Raw genomic sequence first — 27,971 nt, 5'->3', positions numbered from 1 at the left:
CTAAACACTGTATTATGGTAGTGTTCAGCCGAAATATTATGATTTAGTGGTGTACTGGATATCAATCAAGCATTTGGAAACCCAGATTAAAGAAATTTAAGAATAAAATATTAAAGTGGAAAAAATGACACAAGAAACCGACAATAGAGTAAAAGTAGTTGACAAGCGACGCCCAAAAGACTTGCCACCAACAAAGGTAATGCTTAAGTGAAACAGAAAATAAGTGTCTGGTCGTCCAAGACAAATTCTATGCAAACCGTCTACGTTTCATAGAGTCTATTAGACACAGGGCTTCCATGATCCAAATTTGGAAGTCTGTCTGAGAGTGCAAAATGTGTGGCATTGGAAGTCACATTATATAAGTAAAGAAAGTAAAGCATAATATTTTGGAAGTGACAGCCAAAGTCTCGGACTCGAACGCAGGACCCTGGGAATACCGTACCGTGCCTCTACCGACTGAGCAGCTCAGCTATCCGGCCCCTTATACAACTTCTCCCACTACAAGAACTCATTCCCTTGTACAGCCACAACCTGGAACAGCCTACCTGCCCCTGTTGCAGAGGCCCCTGACTTGGTATCCTTCAAGCAGGGGTTATCATCCCTCACATTCTTATTCGCCATTAGGGGCCATCTACAAGAACCCACTAGTGATATCCAAGGCTGTGCCGGCCACGGCCACTGTAACAGGAGAGGTTTGGGTTGAAGAGGCGAAATGTAGCTGGCCAGACTTTTTGTCTATATCTCTTTCTTTTGACCTATCCAACCTCTTCTAACTTTCTATCATTTCTTGTATATTTCTTTTTCTTGACCTTGCACCACCCGTCGCGTTATAATCAAGTGTGATTGTGCTGACGTACGATGTAGATGTAGATAATAGTGAACAGTTCTGAACCGTGACATACTCCCCTGCTTTATTAAAATTTGTCCATGAATTTCACAGAGTTACAGAGCAATGTGAATTAAACTCTCAGCTATATTCAGTCACGGTCCCCGGTTGGACGCCAATTGTAGCAGGGTGAGAAAATGTGCAGCCTGACCGGGACTCTAACCCGGGACCCTCAGAATACTGTACCGCTGCTCTACCGACTGAGCTTTCTGGCCGCTTACACATCTTCTCCCCTAAATAATGAACAGCTCTGAACTGTGACATACACAACTTGGCAATTAACACCTATCTGCTGCTTAGTGAGTATAGTTGTATACTCATATTACCAAGGCAATTACATTATAAGAATTACAGTCAAACCGGCCCCAAGTTAACTCGGCCCCAAGTCAACCCGGCCTCAAAATTGGTCAACCCGGCCCCAAAATTGGTCAACCGGGCCCCACAGTATTTTTATTTGGTCAATGCGGCCCCAAAATTGGTCAGTGTGGCCCCAAAATCGGTCATTCTGGCCCAAAAATATATATTTTCAAAGAAAACTATTCAGGTCATTTTGTTGTATGATGGAATAAAAATGATTAATTATATAACATCAACAATTATATGTACATCAACATTATTTCAGATGTGATAATCAAACAGTTTAAAATGGTATAGCTGTGAAAACAAATCCTTTAAATAAGTTGGTAGTATCTTTCATGTCTTTATTCGATGTAAATTAAAGATGGTTTCGTGAGTGTTAATGCGATAATTAGGAAGAAATGCATAGAATTTCGAGTTAAAAGGTTTGTATAAATTAAGTTTCCAACAATCTTTTTTTCAGTTCATTTGAATGTTTTTATTGAATACGTTCATCAGTATAATAAATATTTGTTTCGTTTTTTATTAACTTATTTTCAAAGAATATTTACTGTGTAAAAAAGTATTGGAATATTACTAAGTGTTTGAAAAATTGATAGTGTTTTGTGTTTAATCACTTTATGTCATTATGACTGATAACTGTATTGATTGTGGATATATTGTGCGTGACAGCCAGGAGGCAGTGACCTGCGATACCTGTGATAGATGGCAGCATCTCTATAATTAATCTTACTTAAAAACTGTTCATGGAAACACTTTAGTGTGCTTTTGGTCATTTCTTTTTTTCACATACAATAACATTGTAATGATTTGAACACATTAAGGTTTCTTTTCCATGATATATCAATAAAAAAGTTTTGTTTTTTCTTAAAACTTCTATCGTAGAGAGGTTAAGGTTGAAGACATACGTCACCTATTTTCGCGACGGTTTTTGTTGTTAATTTTTATTTCATTTCTTGATAAGTGTTTATATTTTAAAGCAAAATAAATAATTAAAAAAATGGGGCCGGGTTGACCAGAAATAACATTGGTTTTGGGCCGGGTTGACCAATTTGGGGCCGGGCTGACTTGCGGCCGGGTTGACTTGGGGCTGGGTTGACTTGTACCGCATTTTAACAGTTTCAAAAGCAAAACCAATAGTAATCTTTATTTTTTAGTATATCTTTACCTAGCACTGTCGGAAAGTGGGGATTTTCTCTATGGCATAAATTTTTATCAAATATCTCAAATTCTCAAGGGTTGATTAACCCTTTACCTCTTATATACGCGAAACAACGCACTTTCGACCCCCCCCCCCCCCTCTTTTAGGCCTCAAATAGTACAAAAATGTCCTATTTGGGCCCCAAACACATGTTTTTCGTATGAGAAATGTTACTAAAAAATTGAGCACTTTTTCGGCGCCGCCCCCCATCCAAAAGATACATCAGGGGGTTGCCAGAAGGGGGATGTGCCAGAAAGGGGAAAAAAAACAATTAACTAATGGTACAAAAATTTTTTATCAACTGTACTGGCATGCGAATAGTTCTTGTACAGAAGCAGTTTTAAATCACTTTCACCTGTGTGTTGTCAAAATGTGACCTTGTTAACATTGGGGGATTCTGTCCTTGTTTATACTTACATATGAGACCTGTGAAAGGGTTTCCAATAATACCACCTAAGCACAGATAAATGGGCATTACCATGGAAACTAAATGTATCATGCATACAAGCATTTCATTGCATGTGAAGGCGTTGGGATAATGATACTTAATGTAATAGTACTAGTATTTAGTCCACGCTGTATTTCCTGAATAACATATATCTATTTACCTCTGAAAAAATGGTTTCTTCAACGGTTATCAATGAAAAATAGGACTGTTATAACAATATTGTATAATTTTTATGGGCTATAGTTTATGTACGGAAACAAGTACTTCTCTTCATTGAACTTATTGGGTAATTTTGGTACCCCATATTAAGCCTCATAACAAAAAGTTTTTCCATGATTTGGTTTATACAGAATTTATTTTAACAAGAAAATCAAGAGAAGGGGAGAACACACGTCAAACTTAGAATTTATTTTAGTTTGATTGCATAGAAAGCTTTAAGTTTATAGACACACTTTTGAATCTGTTCCTGGAACCAACCATTACTGAGCAATGAGTGTTAAAGTTTCTTGCAAAAGGAAACAAGGACTTGCCCCTTATGGGGTTTGAACCAATGCGGGTAGCAATCATTTGATTACTAGTCCGATGCATTAACCATTTGTCATATCTCAATATACTCAGATGATCTGCCAATGGCTGTTGCTGTGGAAATTCTGCTACATTTGTCATTTGCTATGAAATTAGGGTCTGAAATATTTTCATAATTTCAGCACTTGTGAAGATTATTTGCCAAATATTGTAATTTATATTTGTTCTATTGAATTTTGAAACTTACTCCATGTGCTGCGCATACAACAACAATATAGTGAAAGAAGTTATTATTTATCAGTAAGTAAAAATATGTGCATTTGCATCCAGGCTATATTTGTTTGTTCCTTTAATAAACTGAGTCTATGCAGGATTTTCATGCTCATGGTTGTAATTACATGTATATGTAGCTTGGGATCTTTTTAATAAACACTGGAATCTTGCAGTTGTACATCTTAGAACAGACACTGCAGTGTTCATTATCTCCCAGTTTGAATTGTGATCCACATAAAAAAAAGTTTGAAAAAGTCTTATAATCTTATAATTTTATTTCAGGTTGTTGTAAGAAGATTACCACCATCATTGACTGGTGAAACATTTTTAGAGCAAGTGTCACCTCTACCTAACTATGATTTCTTCTATTTTATGAAAGCTGATTTAAGGTCAGTGTTTTCTTCCGTCATAGGAATACATTTCCAATCAATATAAATTCCTCTCTTTCACAAAATGCTATCAAAATTAAAATATTCAAAGTTCACAATTTTGTGATTGTTGACTATTTTTTCCCCCAGAAAATCCTATAATTTCATGACATAATTTTTTTTTAATTGGTTACATATATCTGGAGTAGATTATATTTAACTTTTCCATGGCATGTAAGAAACTTAGATAATAAATGTCAGATTCATAAACATTTATAGACCTCTTGTTCTGATTAGGGAAATAAGAATCTACAAACAAATAACACATTATAGCTGTTCTAGTTATTTCTAGATAATAAATTGGATTGTACAATAAAATGGGAAGTTCTGTATGCTTTTCAAGGAAAAAAATAAAAGATTTAAAAAGTCAATTTTTTTCTCTGTTTTCAGCCTTGGTGTTAATGCCTTTTCTCGAGCATATATAAACTTTCAGAACTATGAGGATATTGCGAATTTTCGAGACAAATTTGATGGATATATTTTTGTGGATGCCAAAGGTAACATGCTCCTTAATAAAGTACCAACCAGTTTTATTATCACTTGTACCTTGTTACATTGAGCTCAGTATTATTATTACAAAACTTTCAATTTTGATGGTACCTTCCATTATTTTTAGGATTTGTTTGTTTATATGCCCGGTTTGATGTTATCAAGGAAGTGTTTACATTTTTAAATTGACAGTTTGAAGGATTATGCTTACATTTAAAATACTAATTTATGACTGACCTTATTCCTTATTTTAGAAAAGAATGCATAACTAAAATTACTTGATTATTACAGGAAATGAATATCCAGCTATAGTAGAATTTTCGTCATTCCAAAAAGTGCCAAAGAAGAAAATGAGGAAACCTGATTCCAAAAAAGGCACAATAGAACAAGGTAGAAATATCTTATTTCATAGACAATAGCTTATTTGCTCTTGTTATTCTTCTTCAGTTGTCTCCGCAAGGTTATAAAACTTCTTTACTAAATTCCTGTCTCAAATCTGTTAGTTTTCACTGATTAGTGTACATTACATAGCAGTTTCTGACCAATCTGATTCCTGAGATCAGAGTTTGAGCTTAGCGAATTTTTTTATAACCGTGGACACTGTTTCGTTATAATGTAATTTTCTGATAATAGTTCTTGTAACCCTTATGCTGCTAAATTTCTATAATGTAATTACTTGTGTTTTTTAAAGATCCTGTAACTCAAATTTTTTATGGTTTTATATCATAAATATGATGCTCAAATTAAGATTTATCAATTTTGTAAGTTCCAAAAGCATTATTTATAAAGATATTACCAAATTTAACATTTCATGTAAATAAAGAGAGGTAATAAAAAATTTATTTTCTATAAAGTCTAAGTCAAATTTTTCAATAAGAAATGAATGCATATATTTTAATGATTACATATAATATGTACAAATCTTTGCAGTACATATTCTACATATTCTTCGATGTTTGAAAATTGTTTTATAAACATAATTATATATATATATTTATTACATGCTTTTCGGTGGTTTATAGAAATATATCAGTGAAATAAAACTAGTAATTTCACTGTTTGAAACAGTGAAATTACCACTTTGATAATTTCACTGTTTTGAATTTAAGCCCCTTACGTTGTTTCAGTGAAATACCAGCGTGCACAGTACTGGGTACCAACTTAATGACGTGACGTCGTAAATGACGTCACGTTTGTATTATTATTTGGCGCGCTTTCTATTCAGTATTAGGTTTAATGTCTTTTAAAAACGTTTCTTGCATGTAATAAAAAGAAAATTTGTTTAGTTTAGTGTAAAATCGAAATATATTTCACCTTGTGAACACCAAAATTATATTTTAATGATTGTATATAATATGTACAAATCTTTGCAGTTCATATTTTACATATTATTCGATGTTTGAAAACTGTTTTATAAGCATAATTATATACATTTATATAATTTTACTTAAGTGTGGTGTACAACCTCAATTTCAACGTACAGGATCTTTAAAACACCACTAAATTTGTATAATTGTCTCTCATTGGTTTGAATTTGGAAACAACGGTTGTTATCAAAAAGGTAAAATTGGGTAGCCTATAGTAAAAATACTGTACAGGATGCATTTGTATGTATAAATAAAGATTGGCTTGTTATTTGACATGCCATGCTGAGCAATTAAGATCTGTTGAAAATAATAGTTTTAAATACATTGAAAAAAATGTGCCTATATTGGTGCTCAATAGGAATTTTTGATGTAAGAATTATGGAAAAAATTTAATAAAAATTACGTAACTGCATCTGGCCTTGAATTTTAATGTGTTTGTTTTACATGTTTTACAGACCCGGACTATTTGAAGTTTGTAGACACATTGAATAACCCAGAAACTGAAGAGGTAGTATCTCTTGACACCTACCTCGAGCAACTGGAGGCTAAAGAACGTGAGGCTAAAGGTGAGTAGTGACTTATAGATAATGATGTTCACCTTCCAACACAGTGATGTCACTAAAAATATCATTATTGCCATTATTAATATGACCCTGGTATTTGATGCTAGTCTTAGAAATTAACTTATTGCAAGCTTTAATATTCCGGTAGCTCTTGTTATTATTTAATATTAGATAATCCTTTTAGAATGAAAGAAAAACTAGGAAACTAATTTTGAATCTCTAAATATTTTTTTGGGGACTTCATTTGAAGCAAAAGTGTGTTATAGATTGAATGTTCTATGATGCCACACCATGTTTTCATTTTTCAAGAGTTCTTAGTCTAAAATGAATTACAAGGCCATTTCCAGCAGCTGTTATCTATGTTGGAAAAGGTCCCTGGTTTATGTTTAGGTAAAGTTTTGGCAAGAGTGTTTGTGTTTATGATTATGTAACTTGTCATTTCTTTTATGAAGCCAAGTCAAAAAGTTGAATTTTTCTCAGAATTTGAAATAGTGAGATTATTTTTTTTGCAACTGTAAGGAATATTTTTTTATGAAATGGGAAAAAAAAGAGGTTCAGGTAATTTTGGATTAGGACTTTGGCCTTGTAGAAAAATGCCTTGATTGGATGTTATACATGTATTTAACATGCTCTTTAGAAATTTTGATATAATGCTGGAATATTTGCTGTTTCATAGTTTGTAGAATATTGAGCAGAGACAACTATGTAAACTATGTCGATAGGGCATGAGTGATTGAGATGGTTCACAGCAGAAAAAAAGTCAAAAATGTCAGGAAAATTTATTACTGGCATTGTCATAAAGAAATAACAAGTGCTTACTGTATCAGCTGTATAAGAATGGTGACCATCTTAAAACTCTGAATGTGGTTACAGTACAACCTCCATAGAGTGTCCCTTCTGATGAACAATAATCTCTGTACAAAAACTTTTTTCATTACATCCCCCCCAAAAAGTAATAAAATTAGCATACCTATAACAATACCTCCCAACAGCAAACAAAATCTTTGTCTCCGTAAGAGTGTTGACCAGCGCATGTTGTACTGTATTTCTGTAAAAAACAAAAAATCAGGAAAACTCTTTTATAAGTAAGATTTTCTCCAGTAAACTACTTGCATACTAATTGGATGGTTAAAGTTTTAATTGTCTGACTTGGTTAATATGGCATGAAGTAAAGGTAGTTCTAGACCCTAGTTAAACATTGTCTAACCTAGAAGTATTACCTTATATTTTAGCAACCAAAGGTGGACCTAAAGTTACTACACCATTGATAGAATTTATAAAGAAAAGAAGAGAAGAAAAGAGAAATTCTATTTTGGTAAGTTGTTAAGAGAATTATGACTTATTATGAATTGTGGTGCATTATTCTCCTATTTGTAACAGGTTAAGATTTGTATATTATTCTATGTTATTTTGTGGAACAAGTGCAGAAAATTGATAATCTAATGTGGATTGTTTTTAATTTATCAAAACAAACATAGAATTGAAAAGTTCTTCATGATTTTCTGCAGAAAACTCAGACTAGTCAATGTGGGTGGGTAGATGGCGGTAAACTACTTCTTCTGCACACAATTTCTAAACAGATTTCCTCCAAACTTTCAAAACAGGATTGTCATCATGTGCTTTGACACATACAGTATTTGTTAAGATGAAGGACTTAGACCCCTAGCATTGAAATTTTAAATAATATTCTGTAAATTGTTCTACATTTTCTGTAAGTCAAAAGGGAACGTTTGAATTTTTATTGTCATTTCTTTCTGTGTCATGTAGTAGTATAAAAGGAAACGTTTAAAAATCTTATCAAACTTGACATTTTCAGCGTGCAAGAGAAGAACGTAAAAAACGTGAACTAGAGAGGAAACAGATGCGAGAAGACGATAGAAGAAAACGCAAAGAGCGTGAAATTGAGAGAGAGAAAGACAGACAGCGACAGAAGGAGAGGGACAGAGATCGTGGCAGGGATAGAGAGAAGGATAAAGAGAAACAAGAAGAGAAGAATAAGGATGGTCCAGTAAAGGTAATAGATGATAGTTCAGACGACTGCCCTGAATGGATGGCATTTATGAATGCATTATAGCTTTGTATTGTTATTGTTCAATTTTTTTTGTTTTTGTTAAATTGTTGAAATGGTTGAAGTTAGTTGGAATATAGTTTAAAAGAAGGAAAAATAAACATTAAAACACAGTTGTATTGTGTATTTAATTTCAAGGCAAACGGTTCAGTTCAATTTTTCATGTTATTTCGTCATGTTCTTTTATTAGTTTTTTTTATAACAAATTTGAAGTAGATTAATATCATTTTATGTTTTGTTTATTATTCAGTTAATTGTTCAGACATTTTATTTATCAGTCAAGCATCCTTTACTCTAGCCTTCTTTATTGACTCTTGTTGACAGTTTTATTGTTTCAATTCTGGATATCCTTTTAATTTCTTCATTCCACTGAAAAGATCTTTTCAATTTTCATCTTACTTTCAAATATACTTCCTTCTTCCAATATAGACAGCCTAAAATTTTATCAGTCCCTTCATTAATTATTTTACTCCTTCTCTCTTGTTACCTCCGATCCAAACTTATTACAAATAAAAGGATGCATTCTGTTTAGAAGAATTCAATGTTTATTTCTGTTATTGTATATTGTTTGTGTTGGTGATGGGGTATTATGGGAAGGGTAATAATTTGTGTATCTGTTTTTAAAGCTTTTAAAAAACACAGAAAGAGATACTGATCCCGAGGACAGCAAAGACAATAAGACTGACAGTGATAAACCAGATAATAAAACAAATGATAAATCATCTAGTGATAAATCTGAAAAGTTAAGTGACAGAGTAAGTGACCAGAAAAAAGAGAAAGAGGGTGTTGGACCTGAAAAGGATAATAGTAGATCTAAGGATGATAAATCGAAGCTACGGTTCTCGAAGGAGAACAGAGAGAAGCAGAGGGAACAAAGAGAAGTGAGAGACCGACGTGATGACAGGGATCGTGGCAAATCTAGTCCAGCTAAGGTATTAACCCTTACCGCCCCTCAAATAATGTGATGTACTTGCCCTTCTTTGATATTTGAAAAGTCTGTTAGTGTTTTAAGGGTGATTTCAGTATCAAAATGATTAAATTAAAAAAAAAAATTGTTGATCTTACAGGATAGTCTGTGGTCAGACTGCTTTGATGAATTCACTGGCATGCCTGTATTTAAATAGTATAGCTCTGTTATAGCCACTTGCTCTGAATGTATAAATATACCCATTAGCCTCATACCCGAGATTTTTATTCTTTATGTATTTTGGTATTTATGTATAGGCTGGTGATCTGATAATGCAATAAACTTTGATTTGTGTGGTCAAGGGTATCCGGGGTATCTGTTACTATGGCTTCTATATTCATGCTACTAGTAATGTCTTGTAGATATATTCTTTATGTATATTATCTGTACTTGATACTTATCTAATCACAATGGTAAATGAGTGAAATATCTTAAGGTAAGAGACCCCTATCAAATGTGCTATAGAGAAGCGGCAATCTTTTCCTCTTGATAATTTCAAACTAAGGATTTTTGCTGTCTTTTCTCTTGGACGTGTTCACTGTTATTTAGTGGCCTCCACTCAACATTTGCAGCCCATGCCTGCTCTCCTTGCCACCAGTTCAATGAAGATTAGATAAGAAAGGAGAGGCAAATAAACCAATGTATCGGGAGGATACAAATGTACTATAATTATGTTACATGTTAAATGTTGCTTTTTTTTCCACAGTTATTTTGTTCAGTCTTGATTTGTTACTTTAAATTTTTATAAATTTGCAAAGTTTGGTTAGGGAAGACCATTGATTGGTCATAATTCCATGAAAATAATAATATATCATAAATTAAATTGTATCAAAAGTACAAAATGTAGTTCTTGAATATTTGGATTTCTACTGTTAATAAGAAGATAGGAAACTTACAAAGAACTTTACAATTTCAAGAAAGCAAAAAATACAAGATTGAAATTAATTTTATATATAAATGTTGCTATGTGTTTTAAGCTCATGTGTCTTTTATGCAGAGGAACTACTTTTTCATTAATGAATATAGTACATATATATGTACATATCAAACATTATTCTATTGTAACGATATTGGCTAAGTAATGTTGTGTAGAGTTTTTTGGGCATAAGCACACATTCTTGTTTATCTGATACAGTTAAGACTTTGATCTGTTGAATATAAATTCATGAATTCAAACCCACTGTCTCATAAAGTGTTCTCTGCAAAAGTTTGATGGGGACAAATATTGAATATTGTGTTAGACTGTTCCTTACCAATATCTGATGCATGTGTGTACAGGTAAATCATGAATGAAAGATTTATATTAGTATAGAATTAAAGGATATACAGATAAGTTTATTCACCCGTAACTATTGGAAAATGTTGTAAACATAGAGAATTTACACAAATATTTTAGAAATATCACTGTGAACTTTGCATATCACTGTTTTAGAAAAACTAACCATGAACAACATTTCATTTGAATGATTTAGAATGACCGTCCAAGATCTAGCCGAGATGATCCTAGGGACAGAGATGACCGACGGTCTGACAGACCGAGGCCAAAGTCATACAGGGAGGACAGAGAAAGACGGTTAAACAGAGATCAAGATTATTACAGGTTGATGTTTGATATTTCTTATATTTGTTTGTTTTTCTTGTTTTTTTTTACACATTTTTCATTTCTCGTCGGTCAGTCCATCCATCTAACTGGCTTTCCTGAATAACTAACGAGTAATTACACGGGGAGGAATCACGCCGTTAGTTACCCAAACAAACAAGATGGCGGATGCAGCCAAAAAGTAGGTTTTTCCCTTTTTTCTCTGAAATTCATGATGTTCTTGTGTAAAGGTACATATAACAACCTTCTACACAATTTTCCTGGCACACAGAAATTTATTTCATGGTGTTTCGTCCCGTACTTCTTCTGAAATGCGCGTCACCAGATTCGAAGCGAGAGAATTTTCCACCAGTTTGATCGTGGTAACGTACGGCTTCTTCACTCAAATTCGCTATTTCTTTACATATATGTATATTAACTGAAACCACTGACTTTAAAAATTTGTAATATGTTGTCAAGTAATCATTCATGCCCATTTTGGCTAGATTTACTGGTGTAAATATTAATATCGGGGCATTTTCCGGAAATGATAACGTATGGCGTATAAAATATCAATGATAACGTACGGCGCATTTTTCTACTTGGTGGATTTCTATTTGTCCAGTCAGCTGATCATAAATTATTTGTATGTAGGAAATGATAGATATTTTAAACAAAAAGTTTGTCATTTCAGAAATAAATTATTGAACAATGCTGCACCATCGGGTATCAATATCTTTCTAGCTGGTGGCATAATAGATATTCCTTGTAAATATACCAAGTAAAAAACACGTTTATAGTTTGAGAATATTTTGTATAAAATGCAGAATGGAAAGAAAAGCCTCCACTTTTAGGAAACATTTGTGTATTGTTGTCTTCACATTAAATTTCGCCAGTGTTGTGCGATAATTATGGTCTTATCCCCTTATCAGAAAGAAGAAATGCATTCAACAGAGCAAAAATGTTAAAATGGTACGGAAGACTTGATATATTTTCTTTTCCAAAACAAGATATGTTTGTAAAACATGTATGCCCCCTATCAGCAGCCAATTAGTCATGTGATAAGGTTATTATGCATGACTTCTGACCCAGTGATCAAACAATTAATAAGGGTTATCAAGTATCTACTGGTCATGACCTTAACCTTTGACCCCTTGACCGAAAACTCAATAGGGGTCATCTGCTGGTCACAACCAATCATCATACAAAGTTTGAAGTTCCTAGGCCTAAGCGTTTTTAGTTAATTGATCAGAAACCGTTTTTACCTACAAGGTCAATGTGACCTTGACCTTTGACCCCTTGATCCCAAAATCAATAGGGGTAATCTGCTGGTCATGACAAATCACCATACAAAGTTTGAAGTTTCTAGGCCTAAGCGTTCTTAAGTTATTGATCAGAAACCATTTTTAATTACAAGGTCAATGTGACCTTGACCCCTTGACCCAAACCTCAATAGGGGTCATCTGCTGGTCACCACCAATCATCATACAAAGTTTGAAGTTCCTAGGCCTTAGCCTTTTTAGTTAATTGATCGGAAACCGTTTTTACCTACAAGGTCAATGTGACCTTGACCTTTGACCCCTTGATCCCAAAATCAATAGGTCATCTGCTGGTCATGACCAATCACCATACCAAGTTTGAAGTTCCTAGGCCTAAAGAAGGGTTCTTAAGTTATTGATTGGAAAGCATTTTTACCTACAAGGTCAATGTGACCTTGCCCTTTTACCCCTTAACCCCAATATCAATAGGGGTCATCTGCTGGTCACGACCAATCATCATACAAAGTTTGAAGTTCCTAGGCCTAAGCCTTTTTAGTTAATTGATCGGAAACCGTTTTTACCTACAAGGTCAATGTGACCTTGACCTTTGACCCCTTGACCCCAAAATCAATAGGTCATCTGCTGGTCATGACCAATCACCATACCAAGTTTGAAGTTCCTAGGCCTAAGGGTTCTTAAGTTATTGATTGGAAAGCATTTTTACCTACAAGGTCAATGTGACCTTGCCCTTTTACCCCTTAACCCCAATATCAATAGGGGTCATCTGCTGGTCATGACCAATCACCATACCAAGTTTGAAGTTCCTAGGCCTAAGGGTTCTTTAGTTATTGATCCGAAACCGTTTTTACCTAAGAGGTCAATGTGACCTTGACCTTTGACCCTTGACCCAAAATCAATAGGGGTCATCTACTGATCATGACCAATCACCATATCAAGTTTGAAGTCCCTAGGCCTAAGGGTTCTTTCGTTATTGATCGGAAACCGTTTTTTACCTACAAGGTCAATGTGACCTTGACCTTTGACCCTTAACCCCCAAAATCAATAGAGGTCATCTGCTGGTCATAACCAATCAACATACCAAGTTTGAAGTTCCTAGGCCTAAGGGTTCTTTTGTTATTGATCAGAAACTGTTTTTACCCAAGAGGTCAATGTGACCTTGACCTTTGACCCCAAAATCAATAGGGATTATCTACTGATCATGACCAATCACCATACCAAGTTTGAAGTTCCTAGGCCTTAAAGTTCTTGAGTTATTGATCGGAAACCGTTTTTGCTTACAAGGTCAATGTGATCTTGACCTTTGACCCCTTGACCCCAAAATCAATAGGGGTCATCAACTGATCATGACCAATCACCACACCAAGTTTGAAGTTCCTAGGCCTTAAAGTTCTTTAGTTATTGATCGGAAACCGTTTTTACCTACAAGGTCAATGTGACCTTGACCTTTGACCCCTTGACCCCAAAATCAATAGGGGTCATCTACTGATCATGACCAATCACCATACCAAGTTTGAAGTTCCTAGGCGTTAAGGTTCTTTAGTTATTGATCGGAAACTGTTTTTGCTTACAAGGTCAATGTGACCTTGACCTTTGACCCCTTGACCCCAAAATCAAAAGGGGTCATCTACTGGTCATGACCTATCACCATACCAAGTTTGAAGTTCCTAGGCCTAAGGGTTCTTTAGTTATCACTCGGAAACCATTTGGTCTACAGACCGACGGACCGACAAGTGCAAAGCAATATACCCCCTTTTCTTCGAAATGGGGGCATAATTACTTTAACAAATTACTGATAAGAAAATCTTAATATTTGAACCACGTCAAACATAAACAAAACGAAAAGTGATTGCGACTAGCTTACACCCAGAGGAGATGAGCCTGTGTTTATACAATCTGGTCGCTCATTGAAAGAAAATTCATAAAAGAGAATAATGAATGAGTATAGGTTCTATATTAAATTTATTACATGAGTTAGAAAATAATGTTATGCAAAAAACTTCAATGAATTTAGTAAATAAGAAATTTTATGTTTATTTGACGGGCGGTTAATATTGAAATGCAACCATTTAGCGTGACGTTGTGCCACTATGAGGTCAGATATATTTGCACGACATATCCGTACAGTTTTTTTATAATAAATGATTTTATCAAAACAATTACATCCAATTCATAAATTTGCCTATCATATTTTGGCTTTTTTTCTCGCAAACGCCCCAACAAAAAAAATCAATCTCTTACAAAATAGTATTGCAGGTATCAGCAATAAAAGAGTGTCATTGAAATTTGCGGTAAACATTTTACCGACCATGATAAAGTTTCATATCGGATTTGGATTTCGATGTTTTATCCATGTCAGAGAACCTGTCTGAAATCATTAAAGCTAGACCGCTCATGAATGCGCTCAGATGACGTCATTATCTTTATGAAAGAACAGCTGTAAAAATTAATACGCTACTATGATAATAGTGTTTACGAAGTATATGTTAGTAACATATACTTCGTAAACAATATTATCATAGTAGCGTAGTAATCAGTTAGTGTTCATCTGTGTTGTTCTACAGAATTAAGAAACTTTGACAGGAGCGATAGCGGCCCGAGAATGTTTCTTATTTCCGTAGAACAGCTACGGATGAATACTAACATACTTAGTGTCAAGCTTTATTTGGCTTCATTAATATTTACTTTCTTTCGTCACTATACTTGTCTATTTTACGAACACATTTCTATGAAGCACTATGAAAAATAGAAGTTAATATAGTGTCCAAATTTATTTCTCACCCAATGAAAGCGCTGTATTTCTAAAAGGAAATCTGTGCGTTAATTTTCATTGAAGAACAAAATACGATACTTTATCGAATTCCGTTCATAGTCGATTTCTCATTTTCATAATAATTTATAGAACAGTATAGTGACGTAATAAAGTGCCAAAAAAGCTTGACGCTTAGTATGTTAGTATTCATCCGTAGCTGTTCTACAGAAATTAAAACATCCTTCTGCCGCTATCACTCCCGTCAAAATCTATAATTTCTATAGAACAGTACGGATGAGCACTAACATATACATAGATATTTGAAATTTGGGATCAAGTTTCACTTTTGACGAAACTTTAAGATCACCAAAGGTGGAAAAGTTGCTCTATATTCGAGTATGATATGCAAGAAAACATATCACTCGTGATTACCTATCGGATTTTAATATCCATCCCACTGGCACCTGCACAAGGGCTTAAGTTAGCAAGACTCGTTACAGCCCAATGCGAAAGAGCCCCTGGATTGGATATTTCTATCCGATACAAAAACACATGACAGATATTATGCAAACACTAAATAATATTCAGTTTCTTTATTTATAACATAACTTTTCTCTTATATAGAAAATCAATTAAGCAGACAAAAATGCGTTATCATTGATATTTTGTGCGCCATACGTTATCATTTCCTGAAAATGCCCCGATTTTAATATTTTCAGCGGTTATTCTAGCCAGAATGGGCATGAATGCTTAGATGCCGACATATTACAACTTTTTAATGTCAGTGATTTCAGTTAATATACATATATGTAAACAAAACAGTGAATTTTAGAGAAGAAGCCGTACGTTACCATGATCAAACCGGTGGAAAATTCTCTCGCTTCGAATCTGGTGACGCGCATTTCAGAAGAAGTACGGGACGAAACTTCATGAAATAAATTTCTGTGTGCCAGGAAAATTGTGGAGAAGGTTGTTATATGTACCTTTACACAAGAACATCATGAATTTCAGAGAAAAAAGGGAAAAACCTACTTTTTGGCTGCATCCGCCATCTTGTTTGTTTGGGTAACGAACGGCGTGATTCCTCCCCTTGAATTACCAATTTCTCAGCAAGTGACAACTTCTAGTCCTACATGATTTCAAAATCAGCAGTTAGAGACAAATGACTGTTAAACTCAATGTCCGTAATCAGTTGTGAAAGAGAAATTTATGACTTGTCCAAGGATTGAACCTGCAGCTCTGGATTTCTAATCTGATGGTCTCCCTACTGAACTACTGTTAGAACACTAACAGAAATAACAACAAAAAGTTACAAAGTTTAGCTGAATGAAGGTTTATGAAGTGTGTACAATAATCAACACACAAAGATTGTTTAGTGCAAAGTCAGTTGAAAAGTAGCTCTGCTGTTGCATTTTTATTTACATTAAAGACATTTTAAAAAAGAAGATAGGAATTTACAAGGACAAAGAACATTTTCACTATCAATAGGCAACTGCTGAATCATTAATATCTGTATTTCTATATGTTAATGTTTGACTGTATTGCAGGGATGACAGAAGACAAAGTGGACCACCTAGAAGAGATGGGAGATACCGGGATGACTACAGGTGACTTCTATATTATATTGTTTCATTCTCTTTTTGTTGAGATAAATTTTATGTAATTCAATGGTCATGAAGAAACATAAAATTTACTTGAACTATTCTTGTGTCAACTGCCTTGAATAACAAATACCATATCAAGATAACATGGTAGAAGAAAGGGCTCAAACACATCAATTCCTGATTCAAGGGTTCAAGAGGCAGATGGCACATCTTCCAGTTATCATTCTCTCCTCCAAAGTGACATTATTACATTTTGATATGTCTCAAGTGCTTATTTTGTGTATGGTATAAAAATTCTTACAGCAATGATACAAACATAGACGAAAAAAAAATCAGCGTATATATTGATCTTTTAACAAGATGGCATTGTCTTATTAGTGGACAATGAAGGCATGATATATACATGTCAATATTTTATTGATGTTGAAAAAAATATAAAAGTAATTTTTTCATTTCATAGGGATAGTAACAGAAATAATAATAACAGTAGAGATTCTCCAAAATCTAGTGGCGGAGGTGGTCCTAGATCTGACAGACCAAGCAGTAAATATGATGCAAGGGAGAAAAAGCCGGAGAAAGAACCGGCTAGGTCTGAAACCCCTGAGAAAACTTCTAAACCTGCAAAGTAAGTTTGCTTATCAACTGTTCAATTTTGTTCTTCCAACTATAAGAATAATGATAAATTTGCCTGGAATTTATTCCGTCTCTCATAATGTAATATAACTTACTGTATTTTTCTCTTTGATGCCATTAACTTGTTCATGTATTACCTTTCAATTCTTATGTAAGGTTATTGATTTACCTTGCTCTGAATTTGGAATAATCAGTTATTATTTTAGAATGTTTTAATGTCAAGAAGCAAAAACGTAGCATCCATCCATAAGGAGTCCAGTCAGACTGTATTGATATGCAGACTTTTCTGTCTTTAAGTTTTATTTGTTTAAAGTTGAATCATTATGATACATGTATCTAGCATTAAAATATAGATACTCGGAAACTTCACCAGAACTCTGCCTATGTGGGATTTTCCCATCTAATCCTGGGATACAAACAAAAAGTCACATGCATTAGTAACTTTTAGGCCTGAGGGAGATGGTAAGCCTAGTTCAGCAGATACAGGAAAAGCTGTTAAAGACAAAGATAAGGAGAGTGTTAAACCGGAGAGAGAAAGAACAAAGGTTTGTACATATCTTGTTGAAAAAATAACCATAGCTTGCATATATGATAAATTATTTTGTCTTAATTTGAACACAGCTGGAAAAGAGACTTTGATAATAATTTGTTTATAAATTTACAAGTTCCTGCCAAATTTGTGTAATGGATTTTACATTGAATTTTGATCTGTCCATAAGACAGTAGTATGTCTGTTAGTTGTTTGGTTAAAATTGAGCCGACAGCATAGCTGCCAGCAACCCAGTCTGACATGCATCTGTACCTTATTGTTACCTGCTAAAAACAGTTATGACAGATCTTTATTCAAAGATGAAGAAATCCATTGTACTAAGTCAATGCGAAAATTATTTATTAAAAAAATAATAGCATAAAACATATTAAAAACTTTGTGGAAAGATGAGCTCTTTTTTGAACTGTGTACACTTGTATTTTAACACATATTTATTAAATGTAATCAGATAATGAAATAGATATACAATGTACAATATAGAAATATCAGTCTTTTCTCCATGTATGTACAGCACCCATTTGCCATATAAACTAGTTTTTGAATGTTAGTATATTGTTTGTGTGTTGTTGTTATTATTATAGTGCATGTGATACTTTTATAAAAATTTGTTATGTTTATTTGGAAGATGCATTTTGGTTGATATTTGCCATGCTTTGTCCCTTTTTTGAACTGGACAATTTGAAGTCTTAAATCAAGTTTAAGCATAAAATTTTATATATTTAATTCAATAGAAATCTTATTTAGTGTACAGCTAAACCTGTGATAAAAGCCACCTAAAAATAAAGATGAACTGGCTGTAAAAGTCCTGGTTTTATTTATTTGTTTAAAATTTAAAGTGTATTTTATCAGTGATAAAAAAACCATTTGCAAGCAAAGTTAAAAGGATGTTTTGGAGTCAGTGGTCTGTAGAAGCAGGTGTTACTGTATATTAAAACCTGTCTTTTAAAATGCAGTCCAGTAATATGAAAGAAAGTATTTATTGTTGACCTGTAGAAAAGGAAATTTTGGTCTTTAGAAACTAACACTGGTCTTAAGTGGCAGGTTTTTCAGTATATGATCTGTTATTTGGAGATGGTCTTTAACACAGGTTAGACTGTATTTGTAGTTTATAGTGTGTTTATGTGACTGTAACTAGATGTTGTGTGTTTGTATGTAGCCTAATGAAGAGGGTAAATCACAGAACAATAACAATACAGACGCACCTAGAGACAGTGAATCATCAGCTGCATTGGATAGACGGAAGAGAAAGGTATGCTGCCCCCGCAAAAATTGTTTTTTTTCTTTATTTTTATTACTCTTATTTTTTGTTACATTTTTTGGGGGGGGGGGGGGGGGGTGGGCAAGGGCAAGTTGATGATTTTAATGCAGTTTATTTATTTATTAATGTATGGATACGACTTCATTTATTTCAATTTAACCATTACATTGCTTAATTTTTAGCTTGACTATACGAAGTATATGGAGAGCTGTCCTACTCGCCCCGGCGTCGGCGTCCAGATTTTAGATTAAAGTTTTGGTGCAGTAAAATATTTTTCACTATAACTTTGTCATTTCTTAAGGTATCAACTTCAAACTTCAAATATATGTTCCTTATCATCAACCACATCTTATGTGACAAGGTTCATAACTCTAGCACCAATATTTTTAGATTTATCTCCCCTTGAACTTAGAATTTTCCTTAAAAAATACTATTTTTTACTGTTACTTCTTTATTTCTTAAGGGATCAACCTCATACTTCAAATATATGTACCTTATCATCATCCCCATCTTATGTGACAAGGTTTATAACTCTAGCACCAATATTTACAGATTTATCTCTCTTTGAACTTAGAATTTTCCTCAAAAAGTACTATTTCTTACTGTTTCTTTTTTATTTCTTAAGGGATCAACCTCATACTTCAAATATATTTACGTTATCATCATCCCCATCTTATGTGACAAGGTTCATAACTCTAGCACCAATATTTTCAGATTTATCTCCCTTTGAACTTAGAATTTTCCATAAAAAATATTATTTTTTACTGTTACTTATTTATTTCTAAAGGGATCAACTTCATACTTCAAATATATTTACGTTATCATCATCCACATCTTATGTGACAAGGTTCATAACTCTAGCACCAATATTGCAAGAATTATCTCCCCATAAACTTAGATTTTTTTTACTAGAAAAATGTTATTTTTTATTATAACTTTTTTATTTTTAAAGGTATCTACCTCAAACTTCAAATACTTATTCCTTATCATCAATTACATTTTATGTGACAATGTTCATAACTCTTGAAGCAATATTTACAGATTTATCTCTCTTTGAACTTAGGATTTTCTTAAAGAAATATAATAACTTCTTTACTTTTTAAGGTATCTGCTTCAAACTTCAAATATATATTTCTTATCATTACACAAATGTTGTGTGACAAGGTCCATAACTCTAGCATGACTATTTCTAGAATTATTCCCCTTGATCTTGGAATTTATGTTAACAAATGATATTTTTTTACTATAACTTAATACATAATTATACATAATTGATTTTTCTTTCATAGTTTTGTCCTCCTTACTGCGTCCAGTATTTTATTAGTCGAGCTTCGCTGTCTCCTGTGACAGCTCTTGTTGTCTAATAAACTTGCCCTGCTTTAAATTAGGACTGTTCGCTCCACTCTTCAAAGAAAAAATAACAGAGCTACTGTTACAATGCTCTTATCGGTGCTGGTGTAGGCATTAGTTAACATTTTTGCTTAAGTTCATTTTCGTGAAACTAAAAGCTGTTCACTTCAAATTTAGTGTCATGAAAGGACACCATTTCAAAAGGGCAGAAAGTCTTAAATTTTTTATGCAAAAAATTTCCTCTTTTTCAACTTATGATATTTAGCCCTTGTTAAACATTGTGTTGTTTTCATTTAATAACCGGCACTGTTTACAGACAGTTCTTGTTGTTTCAATAACAACATATCTAAATTTAACACTATAGTTGTCAGTCAACAGATTGCAAGGGGAGTGGTTAATGGTTAAGGTGTCTGCCTCTCAACACAGGGATCATGGGTTTGAGCCCTAACCAGGTCACGACCATGTATCTTTATATGACACCAGTACTGGTTGATTCCAGGAAGCGGATCCAAAAGTGATTAATAAAAGTTGCAAGAACTTGTTTCTCAATTGAGCTTAAATAAATGTGTTTAAACAGACTGCATGATTGTGCAGGTTGAATCTACTATACAGTATCATTGACAAGTGATTATAGAATAAGAGTTCAATAAGGAAAAGATAATAAAGGAGATGTAAACCATGCATAGGAAAATATTATAAATAACTACCAGCATGATATGATGTCATTAGTTTATACTTAATATCTTTACGTTTGCATATCACAGCATGGTTTTCTTTAAGGAATGCTTTTTTTTGGTGACTGGAAAAGGAAATATTTTTCTCATGGCATTTTTGTATCATTTGATTGCTTTAATACACCCATTATGTATTTCTTTATATGATTGCACATGTTCAACAAAAATCATTATGACATCATCATCTGTATGTAAAGTCAAAGATAATGTCATCAAAGAAAATAGTGCATTAATGATTTTGCAATTTTTCAATGCTTTATCATTTTGGTGACTTAACAATATTGTATGATGTGATGAATTAATAATGGTCATTTCAAATTTACTTAAAATTAACACTCTTTGCTCGAGTTTTGCTATAAAGCTTGCTGCATGCCTGCTTTATAACACTATCCAAGATTTGTAACACTTCTCTCAGACACTAGAATTATATATTTTTCACTCAAGTTGTATTTTCAAGATATATAGAACTATTTAATGATGAATAGTATACCGTAATATATGTTGCCTCATTATGAACATTATCCTACATGTGAACATTTTTTGGTGATAAAGTGGGAGATTTTTCTTCAAAAAGAGGGAGATTTTAGAATTTGCAATAAAAAAAGAAGGAAATTTTGACATCAAAAATAGGGAGATTTCTTAAATTTGTGAAAATACCCCTTATTTTAAGAAAATACTTTGAAAATACGGCTGCAGAAAGTGGGAGTTTCCCACTTAAAGTGGGAGAGTTCACATGTATGCATTATAAGTGTATAACATTGTATATTGTGATACCAATGCTGCCTGTATCACATCAACAATACTGATTTGACATGACATAAGATTCTTATTTTATAGCCTGTGTAATCTGCACTGACAAAGCTCACGAATGCCATCAATTAAAGCTCAATAGATTAGATATATGAGAAAGTATGTAGAATAAAAGGGTCATAATCATGTTATTAGCTCACCTGTCACAAAGTGACAGGGTGAGCTTTTGTGATCGCTTTTGGTCCGGCGTCCGTCCATCCGTCCAGCGTCCATCCGTCGTCCGTCCGTAAACTTTTACTTTAAATGACATCTCCTCATAAACCACTAAGCCAATATCATCCAAACTTCACAGGAATGTTCCTTTGGTGGTCACCTTTAAAAATTGTTCAAAGAATTTAATTCCATGCAGAACTCTGGTTGCCATGGCAACCGAAAGAAAAAAACTTTAAATATCTTCTTTTAAAAAACCATAAGAGCTAGAGCTTAGATATTTGGCATGAAACATCTTCTAGTGAGTGTCTACCAAGTTTGTACAAATAAAAGCCCTGGGGTCAAAATTGGCCCCGCCCCAGGGGGTCATTGATTTTCCCTATATGCATATAGTAAAAACTTAAAAAATCTTCTTTTAAAGAACCAAAAGAGTTAGAGATAAGATATTTAGCATGAAACATGTTCTAATAAGTGTCTACCAAGTTTGTTCAAATAAAAGCCCTGGGGTCAAAATTGGCCCCGCCCCGGGGGTCATTGATTTTCCCTATATGCATATAGTAAAAACTTAAAAAATCTTCTTTTAAAGAACTCAAAGAGCTATGGCTAAGATATTTAGCATCAAACATGTTCTAATAGGTGTCTGCCAAGTTTGTTCAAATAAAAGCCCTGGGGTTAAAATTGGCACCGCCCCGGGGGTCATTGATTTTCCTTATATGTGTATAGCAAAAACTTAAAAAATCTTCTTTGAAAAAACCCAAATAGCTAGAGTTAAGATATTAAGCATGAAACATCTTTTAGTGAGTGTCTACAAAGTTTGTTCAAATAAAAGACCTGGGGTCAAAGTTGGCCCCGCCCCGGGGGTCATTGATTTTCTTTATATGTGTATAGCAAAAACTTAAAATCTTCTTTGAAAAAACCAAATAGCTAGAGTTTAGATATTAAGCATGAAACATCTTCTAGTAAGTGTCTACAAAGTTTGTTCAAATAAAAGCCCTGGCCCGGCCCCAGGGGTGTCATTGTTTTTAACTATATGTGTATAGTAAAACTTTAAAAAAATCTTCTTTTAAAAAGCCCAATGAGCTAGAGCTTAGATGTTTAGCATGAAACATCTTCTTATTGGTGTCTACCAAGTTTGTGCAAATAAAAGCCCTTGGGTTAAATTGGCCCTGCAACGTTGTGGGGGTGGGGGTTGGGGGGGGCCTATATACAGGTGAGCGACCTCAGGGCCATCATGGCCCTCTTGTCTTTATCTTGTACTTTTATTTGGATCTCGTGGATTCTACTTCACTAAATCACAGTCTTTGCTACCGTCCCTCGTGCAGTATTGGCATTGACCAACTTATTGAAGCCAAATACACATTCCAAATAAAGAATCTCTTATAATAACCAACATTTTTGAATACTTCAAGTATCATATGTTCATGCTACAACTCTCAACACTTAGGATTTTGCTTAATTAACTTGGTCTGCTTTGAAATTAGAGTTGTCCATGGTTAGTTTTGGAGATTTTTAAAGTCATATGGGAATTTAATTACTAACTGCCTATGATAGTTTCTTTTCTCAGCATGAATAAAATACCTTGTCTGAATATATTTGTAGACTAACATATATGACAACAGTATAATATTGTAACATGCACAGATTTAAAGTGATGTTGCTGTTTCCCATTTTGTTTGTTGGCTAAAAATGTTGAGATCCTTAAAAGAACAGTGGAAAATATATAACTTTACCATTTAAAACAGAAATATAATAATAATAATAATGATAATAACAATTCTGTGTGCATATATTCAGCAAAAGTATTTTGTGTAGAATTGTAGTTTATTTTGTGTAAACTGTAAATCTTAATGTGCTTAAAAGCATTTAAGGTAGTACACCCCTTATGCACTATCTCCACTTTGAAGAGTATTTAAATAGGCTAGAATCACTGTAAAGTGTATTGAAACTGAGGGGCGTGGGTTCAAACCCCACAAAGGGGCAACTTTTTTTTCTTTCTTTTTCTTTTTAACATTTTTAGCTCACCTGTCACAAAGTGACAGGGTGAGCTTTTGTGATCGCTTTTCGTCCGGCGTCCGTCCGTCGGTCGTCCGTCCGTCCGTCGTCCGTAAACTTTTACTTTAAATGACATCTCCTCATAAACCACTAAGCCAATTTCATCCAAACTTCACAGGAATGTTCCTTTGGTGGTCACCTTTAAAAATTGTTCAAAGAATTTAATTCCATGCAGAACTCTGGTTGCCATGGCAACCGAAAGAAAAAACTTTAAATGTCTTCTTTTAAAAAACCATAAGAGCTAGAGCTTAGATATTTGGCATGAAACATCTTCTAGTGAGTGTCTACCAAGTTAGTTCAAATAAAAGCCCTGGGGTCAAAATTGGCCCCGCCCCAGGGGGTCATTGATTTTCCCTATATGCATATAGTAAAAACTTAAAAAATCTTCTTTTAAAGAACCCAAAGAGCTAGAGCTAAGATATTTAGCATGAAACATGTTCTAATGGGTGTCTACCAAGTTTGTTCAAATAAAAGCCCTGGGGTCAAAATTGGCCCCGCCCCGGGGGGGGGGGGGGTCATTGATTTTCCCTATGTGGCATATAGTAAAAACTTAAAAAATCTTCTTTTAAAGAAACTCAAAGAGCTATGGCTAAGATATTGAGCATCAAACATGTTCTAATAGGTGTCTACCAAGTTTGTTCAAATGAAAGCCCTGGAGTCCAATTGGCCCCGCCCCCAGGGGTCATTGATTTCTTTATATGCATATAGTAAAAACTTAGAAAATCTTCTTTTAAAGAACCAAAAGAGTTAGAGCTAAGATATTTAGCATGAAACATATTCTAATAAAGTGTCTACCAAGTTTGTTCAAATAAAAGCCTGGGGTCAAAATTGGCCCCGCCCCGGGGGGTCAATGATTTTCCCTATATGCATATAGTAAAAACTTAGAAAATCTTCTTATAAGAACCAAAAGAGTTAGAACTAAGATATTTAGGCATGAAACATGTTCTAATAAGTGTCTACCAAGTTTGTTCAAATAAAAGCCCTGGGGTCAAAATTGGCCCAGCCCGGGGGTTCATTGATTTTCCCTATATGCATATAGTAAAACTTAAAAAAAGTCTCTTTTAAAGAACTCAAAGAGCTATGGCTAAGATATTAAGCATAAAACATGTTCTAATAGGTATCTACCAAGTTTATTCAATAAAAAGCCCTGGGGTCAAAAATTGTCCCCGCCCCGGGGGTCATTGATTTTCCTTATATGTGTGTATAGCAAAAACTTAAAAAATCTTCTTTGAAAAAACCCAAATAGCTAGAGTTAAGATATTAAGTATGAAACATCTTTAGTGTGTGTCTACAAAGTTTGGTTCAAATAAAAGATCTGGGGTCAAAATTGGCCCCGCCCGGGGGTCATTGATTTTCTTTATATGTGTATAGCAAAAAACTTAAAATCTTCTTTGAAAAACCCCTAGAGTTTAGATATTAAAGCATGAAACATCTTCTAGTAAGTGTCTACAAAGTTTGTTCAAATAAAAGCCCTGGGGTCAAAACTGGCCCGGCCCCAGGGTGTCATTGTTTTTAACTATATGTGTATAGTAAAAACTTTAAAACAAATCTTCTTTTAAAAAGCCCAATGAGCTAGAGCTTAGATGTTTAGCATGAAACATCTTCTTATGGGTGTCTACCAAGTTTGTGCAAATAAAAGCCCTTGGGTTAAATTGGCCCTGCAACGTTGGGGGGGGGGGGGGGGTAGGGGGGGGGAGCCTATATACAGGTGAGCGACATCAGGGCCATCATGGCCCTCTTGTTTAATAATCTCTCAGATCTCTTATGGAAGAAAAAAGTGTTTCAATTTTAATTATATAATTTTTTGTAGGTATTTATTTACTAAATAATGCCAAATTTAATAGAAAATATGATACCAGATTATTTTCAAAGTTTAATAAAAAAAAAAACTACACGGTAAAAGTATTTTATATTTTGCAAGACCAACCAATATACATTAAAAAAAAAATTTGGAACTTTAAAAACCCCCCTATTGGGGAAAAATTTTAGGGATTTTTAAAAAAAGGTTTTTTACACGGGGAAAGGTAAATAATGTTAAAGGGTGGGTAGGGTTACATTTTTATACTTTTAAAAAACATTTCTTTTAAAAACATTTTTTTGTTTTTTAAAATTTGTTCCCAAAATGTCATTATTTTTTTCTTAACAAAGAAATGGGAAAAACTTTTTTTCATAATGTGATTTATAGATTATTTAATTTTTCCCCATTTCTAAAAAAACCCCTTCAAAGGGAAAAGGTTTTAGTTCAAAAAAATGTCATAACTCAAAAACACCGGAAAAGTTTTTTTAAATTTTGCTACGGGTAAATTTTAAAGGCTATTGCCTATGTTGTCTTTTTTACAGTTTTATATCCCCATTAGGGTGACTCCTTAAATTCTTTAAGATCCAAATAGGGTTCTTGAAAAAAAGGCTCCAAAACCTATGTCAAATTAAACTTATCATGTAAGAATCTTAACCCTTTAATTTAAACCCGGGGACCTTGATCTTAAAATCATATATGCCCTTGATTTTTGAGGTTTAAAATTTTTGGGGAATTTTCAGGATCGTCCAGAGAGGCAATTTGCCCCACGAAAAGTGCAGAACGCAGAAAAGGGGCAAAAAAAAACGGAAAAGATGAACAGTCCAGTGACAGCCCCCGAGAGCTGTCCGGGGCCCACAGGGGGTCTCAGCCAAAAAAAAAAGATGGGGTCCCCCAGTTGCACCCTTTGTTTATATGGTGTAGCAATGACTATCAAATGCAAATTTTGTGTATTAAAACCCCTAGTGCGTAAAAGTTTTGTTTAAGTTTTTGAAAGGAAAAAATTTTCCCCCTGGAAACTAAAATTTGTTGAAAAAAATAAATTTTTTCCAAATGATTTTATGATGAGCAAAATTTTATTTTTTTATGTTGTTATTAAAATTTTTTTTGTTTTTCTGTTTGTACTTTTTTAAACAGAAAAACTCAAAAAAAGTTGGGTTCCCCGCTGTTTGGGAGTGTTGCCAAAGTTTTAATGCATTAAATAGTAATCGGATTGCTGACTCTGTGGTTTTTAACTAGCCGGGAAAGCAAAATTTCTTAGAAAGTAATTTTACATTTTCAGTATGGCTGAGGTAATCCCTTAAATTTTTGGCCCTTTGCTTGCTCACCCCTTATTGTTAAAACCGTTTATCGAGGAAAGAGAAACACTTTTTTGTATTTTTTTATAAAAAAATAAATAAGGGAAAATTTCTCTTGCTACTAAAATTTTTTATTAATAAGGGGGCAGTTAAAGATGAGGGAAAACACATACTATTTACATTTAGTAACCGAAAATTTAAACCCTTATATTTGTGGTTTATTACGAAAAATTGTTGCCAATGATTTTGGGGTGTTGAAAATATTAAGAAAAATTGTTAACTGAAAATGTCCCAAATTTAATGTTATTTTACTCTTACATTTAAAACGTACATCTGTTTTTTTTATTTGGTTAAAAATTTTTTTTGTGGTTTTGGATGAATTGGTGGAGGGGGGGCCGTCCCTTGGGGGAGTTAAAAGGCTTGCCGAGTTTGGGGGGAGGCGGGTTCCCCTTTGGGGAAAAGGGTTGCCGATCCAAACTGAAAAGTCAGTTTTTTTGGATTTTACCCTATTTCTTTTTGTTAAACTCTATCTTACTAAAAAAAATTTTTCCATGAAA

General features: G+C 33.7%; 1 protein-coding gene across 1 annotated transcript; it reads left to right on the top strand.

Moving 5' to 3' along the window:
- Window positions 1-39: 39 nt before the first annotated feature.
- On the top strand, window positions 40-27,317 carry LOC132718274 (regulator of nonsense transcripts 3B-like). The gene is made up of 15 exons (XM_060701956.1): window positions 40-196; window positions 3,973-4,079; window positions 4,509-4,615; window positions 4,899-4,997; window positions 6,430-6,540; window positions 7,770-7,852; window positions 8,354-8,551; window positions 9,232-9,537; window positions 11,045-11,172; window positions 16,728-16,787; window positions 17,245-17,409; window positions 17,866-17,962; window positions 19,124-19,216; window positions 26,860-26,873; window positions 27,254-27,317. The coding sequence occupies exons 1-15, from the start codon at window positions 125-127 to the stop codon at window positions 27,315-27,317; spliced, it is 1,704 nt and encodes a 567-aa protein (XP_060557939.1). The 5' UTR covers window positions 40-124.
- The last annotated feature ends 654 nt before the right edge of the window (window positions 27,318-27,971 follow it).

Source organism: Ruditapes philippinarum, unplaced genomic scaffold (genome assembly GCF_026571515.1).
Source record: "Ruditapes philippinarum isolate M1 unplaced genomic scaffold, ASM2657151v2 ctg1325_1_1_1_1, whole genome shotgun sequence".
In the NCBI taxonomy this organism is placed as follows: domain Eukaryota; kingdom Metazoa; phylum Mollusca; class Bivalvia; order Venerida; family Veneridae; genus Ruditapes; species Ruditapes philippinarum.
Note: the sequence above shows the minus strand (reverse complement) of the source record. Positions and strands in the feature narration are given on the sequence as shown.

Excerpts from the sequence above, each read along its gene's own strand:
- LOC132718274 (XM_060701956.1), top strand. The coding sequence starts at position 125 with ATGACACAAGAAACCGACAATAGAGTAAAAGTAGTTGACAAGCGACGC. Across the intron at positions 8,552-9,231 it reads ATAAGGATGGTCCAGTAAAG|CTTTTAAAAAACACAGAAAG; the intron begins GTAATAGATGAT and ends CTGTTTTTAAAG. Across the intron at positions 16,788-17,244 it reads AGATACCGGGATGACTACAG|GGATAGTAACAGAAATAATA; the intron begins GTGACTTCTATA and ends TTCATTTCATAG.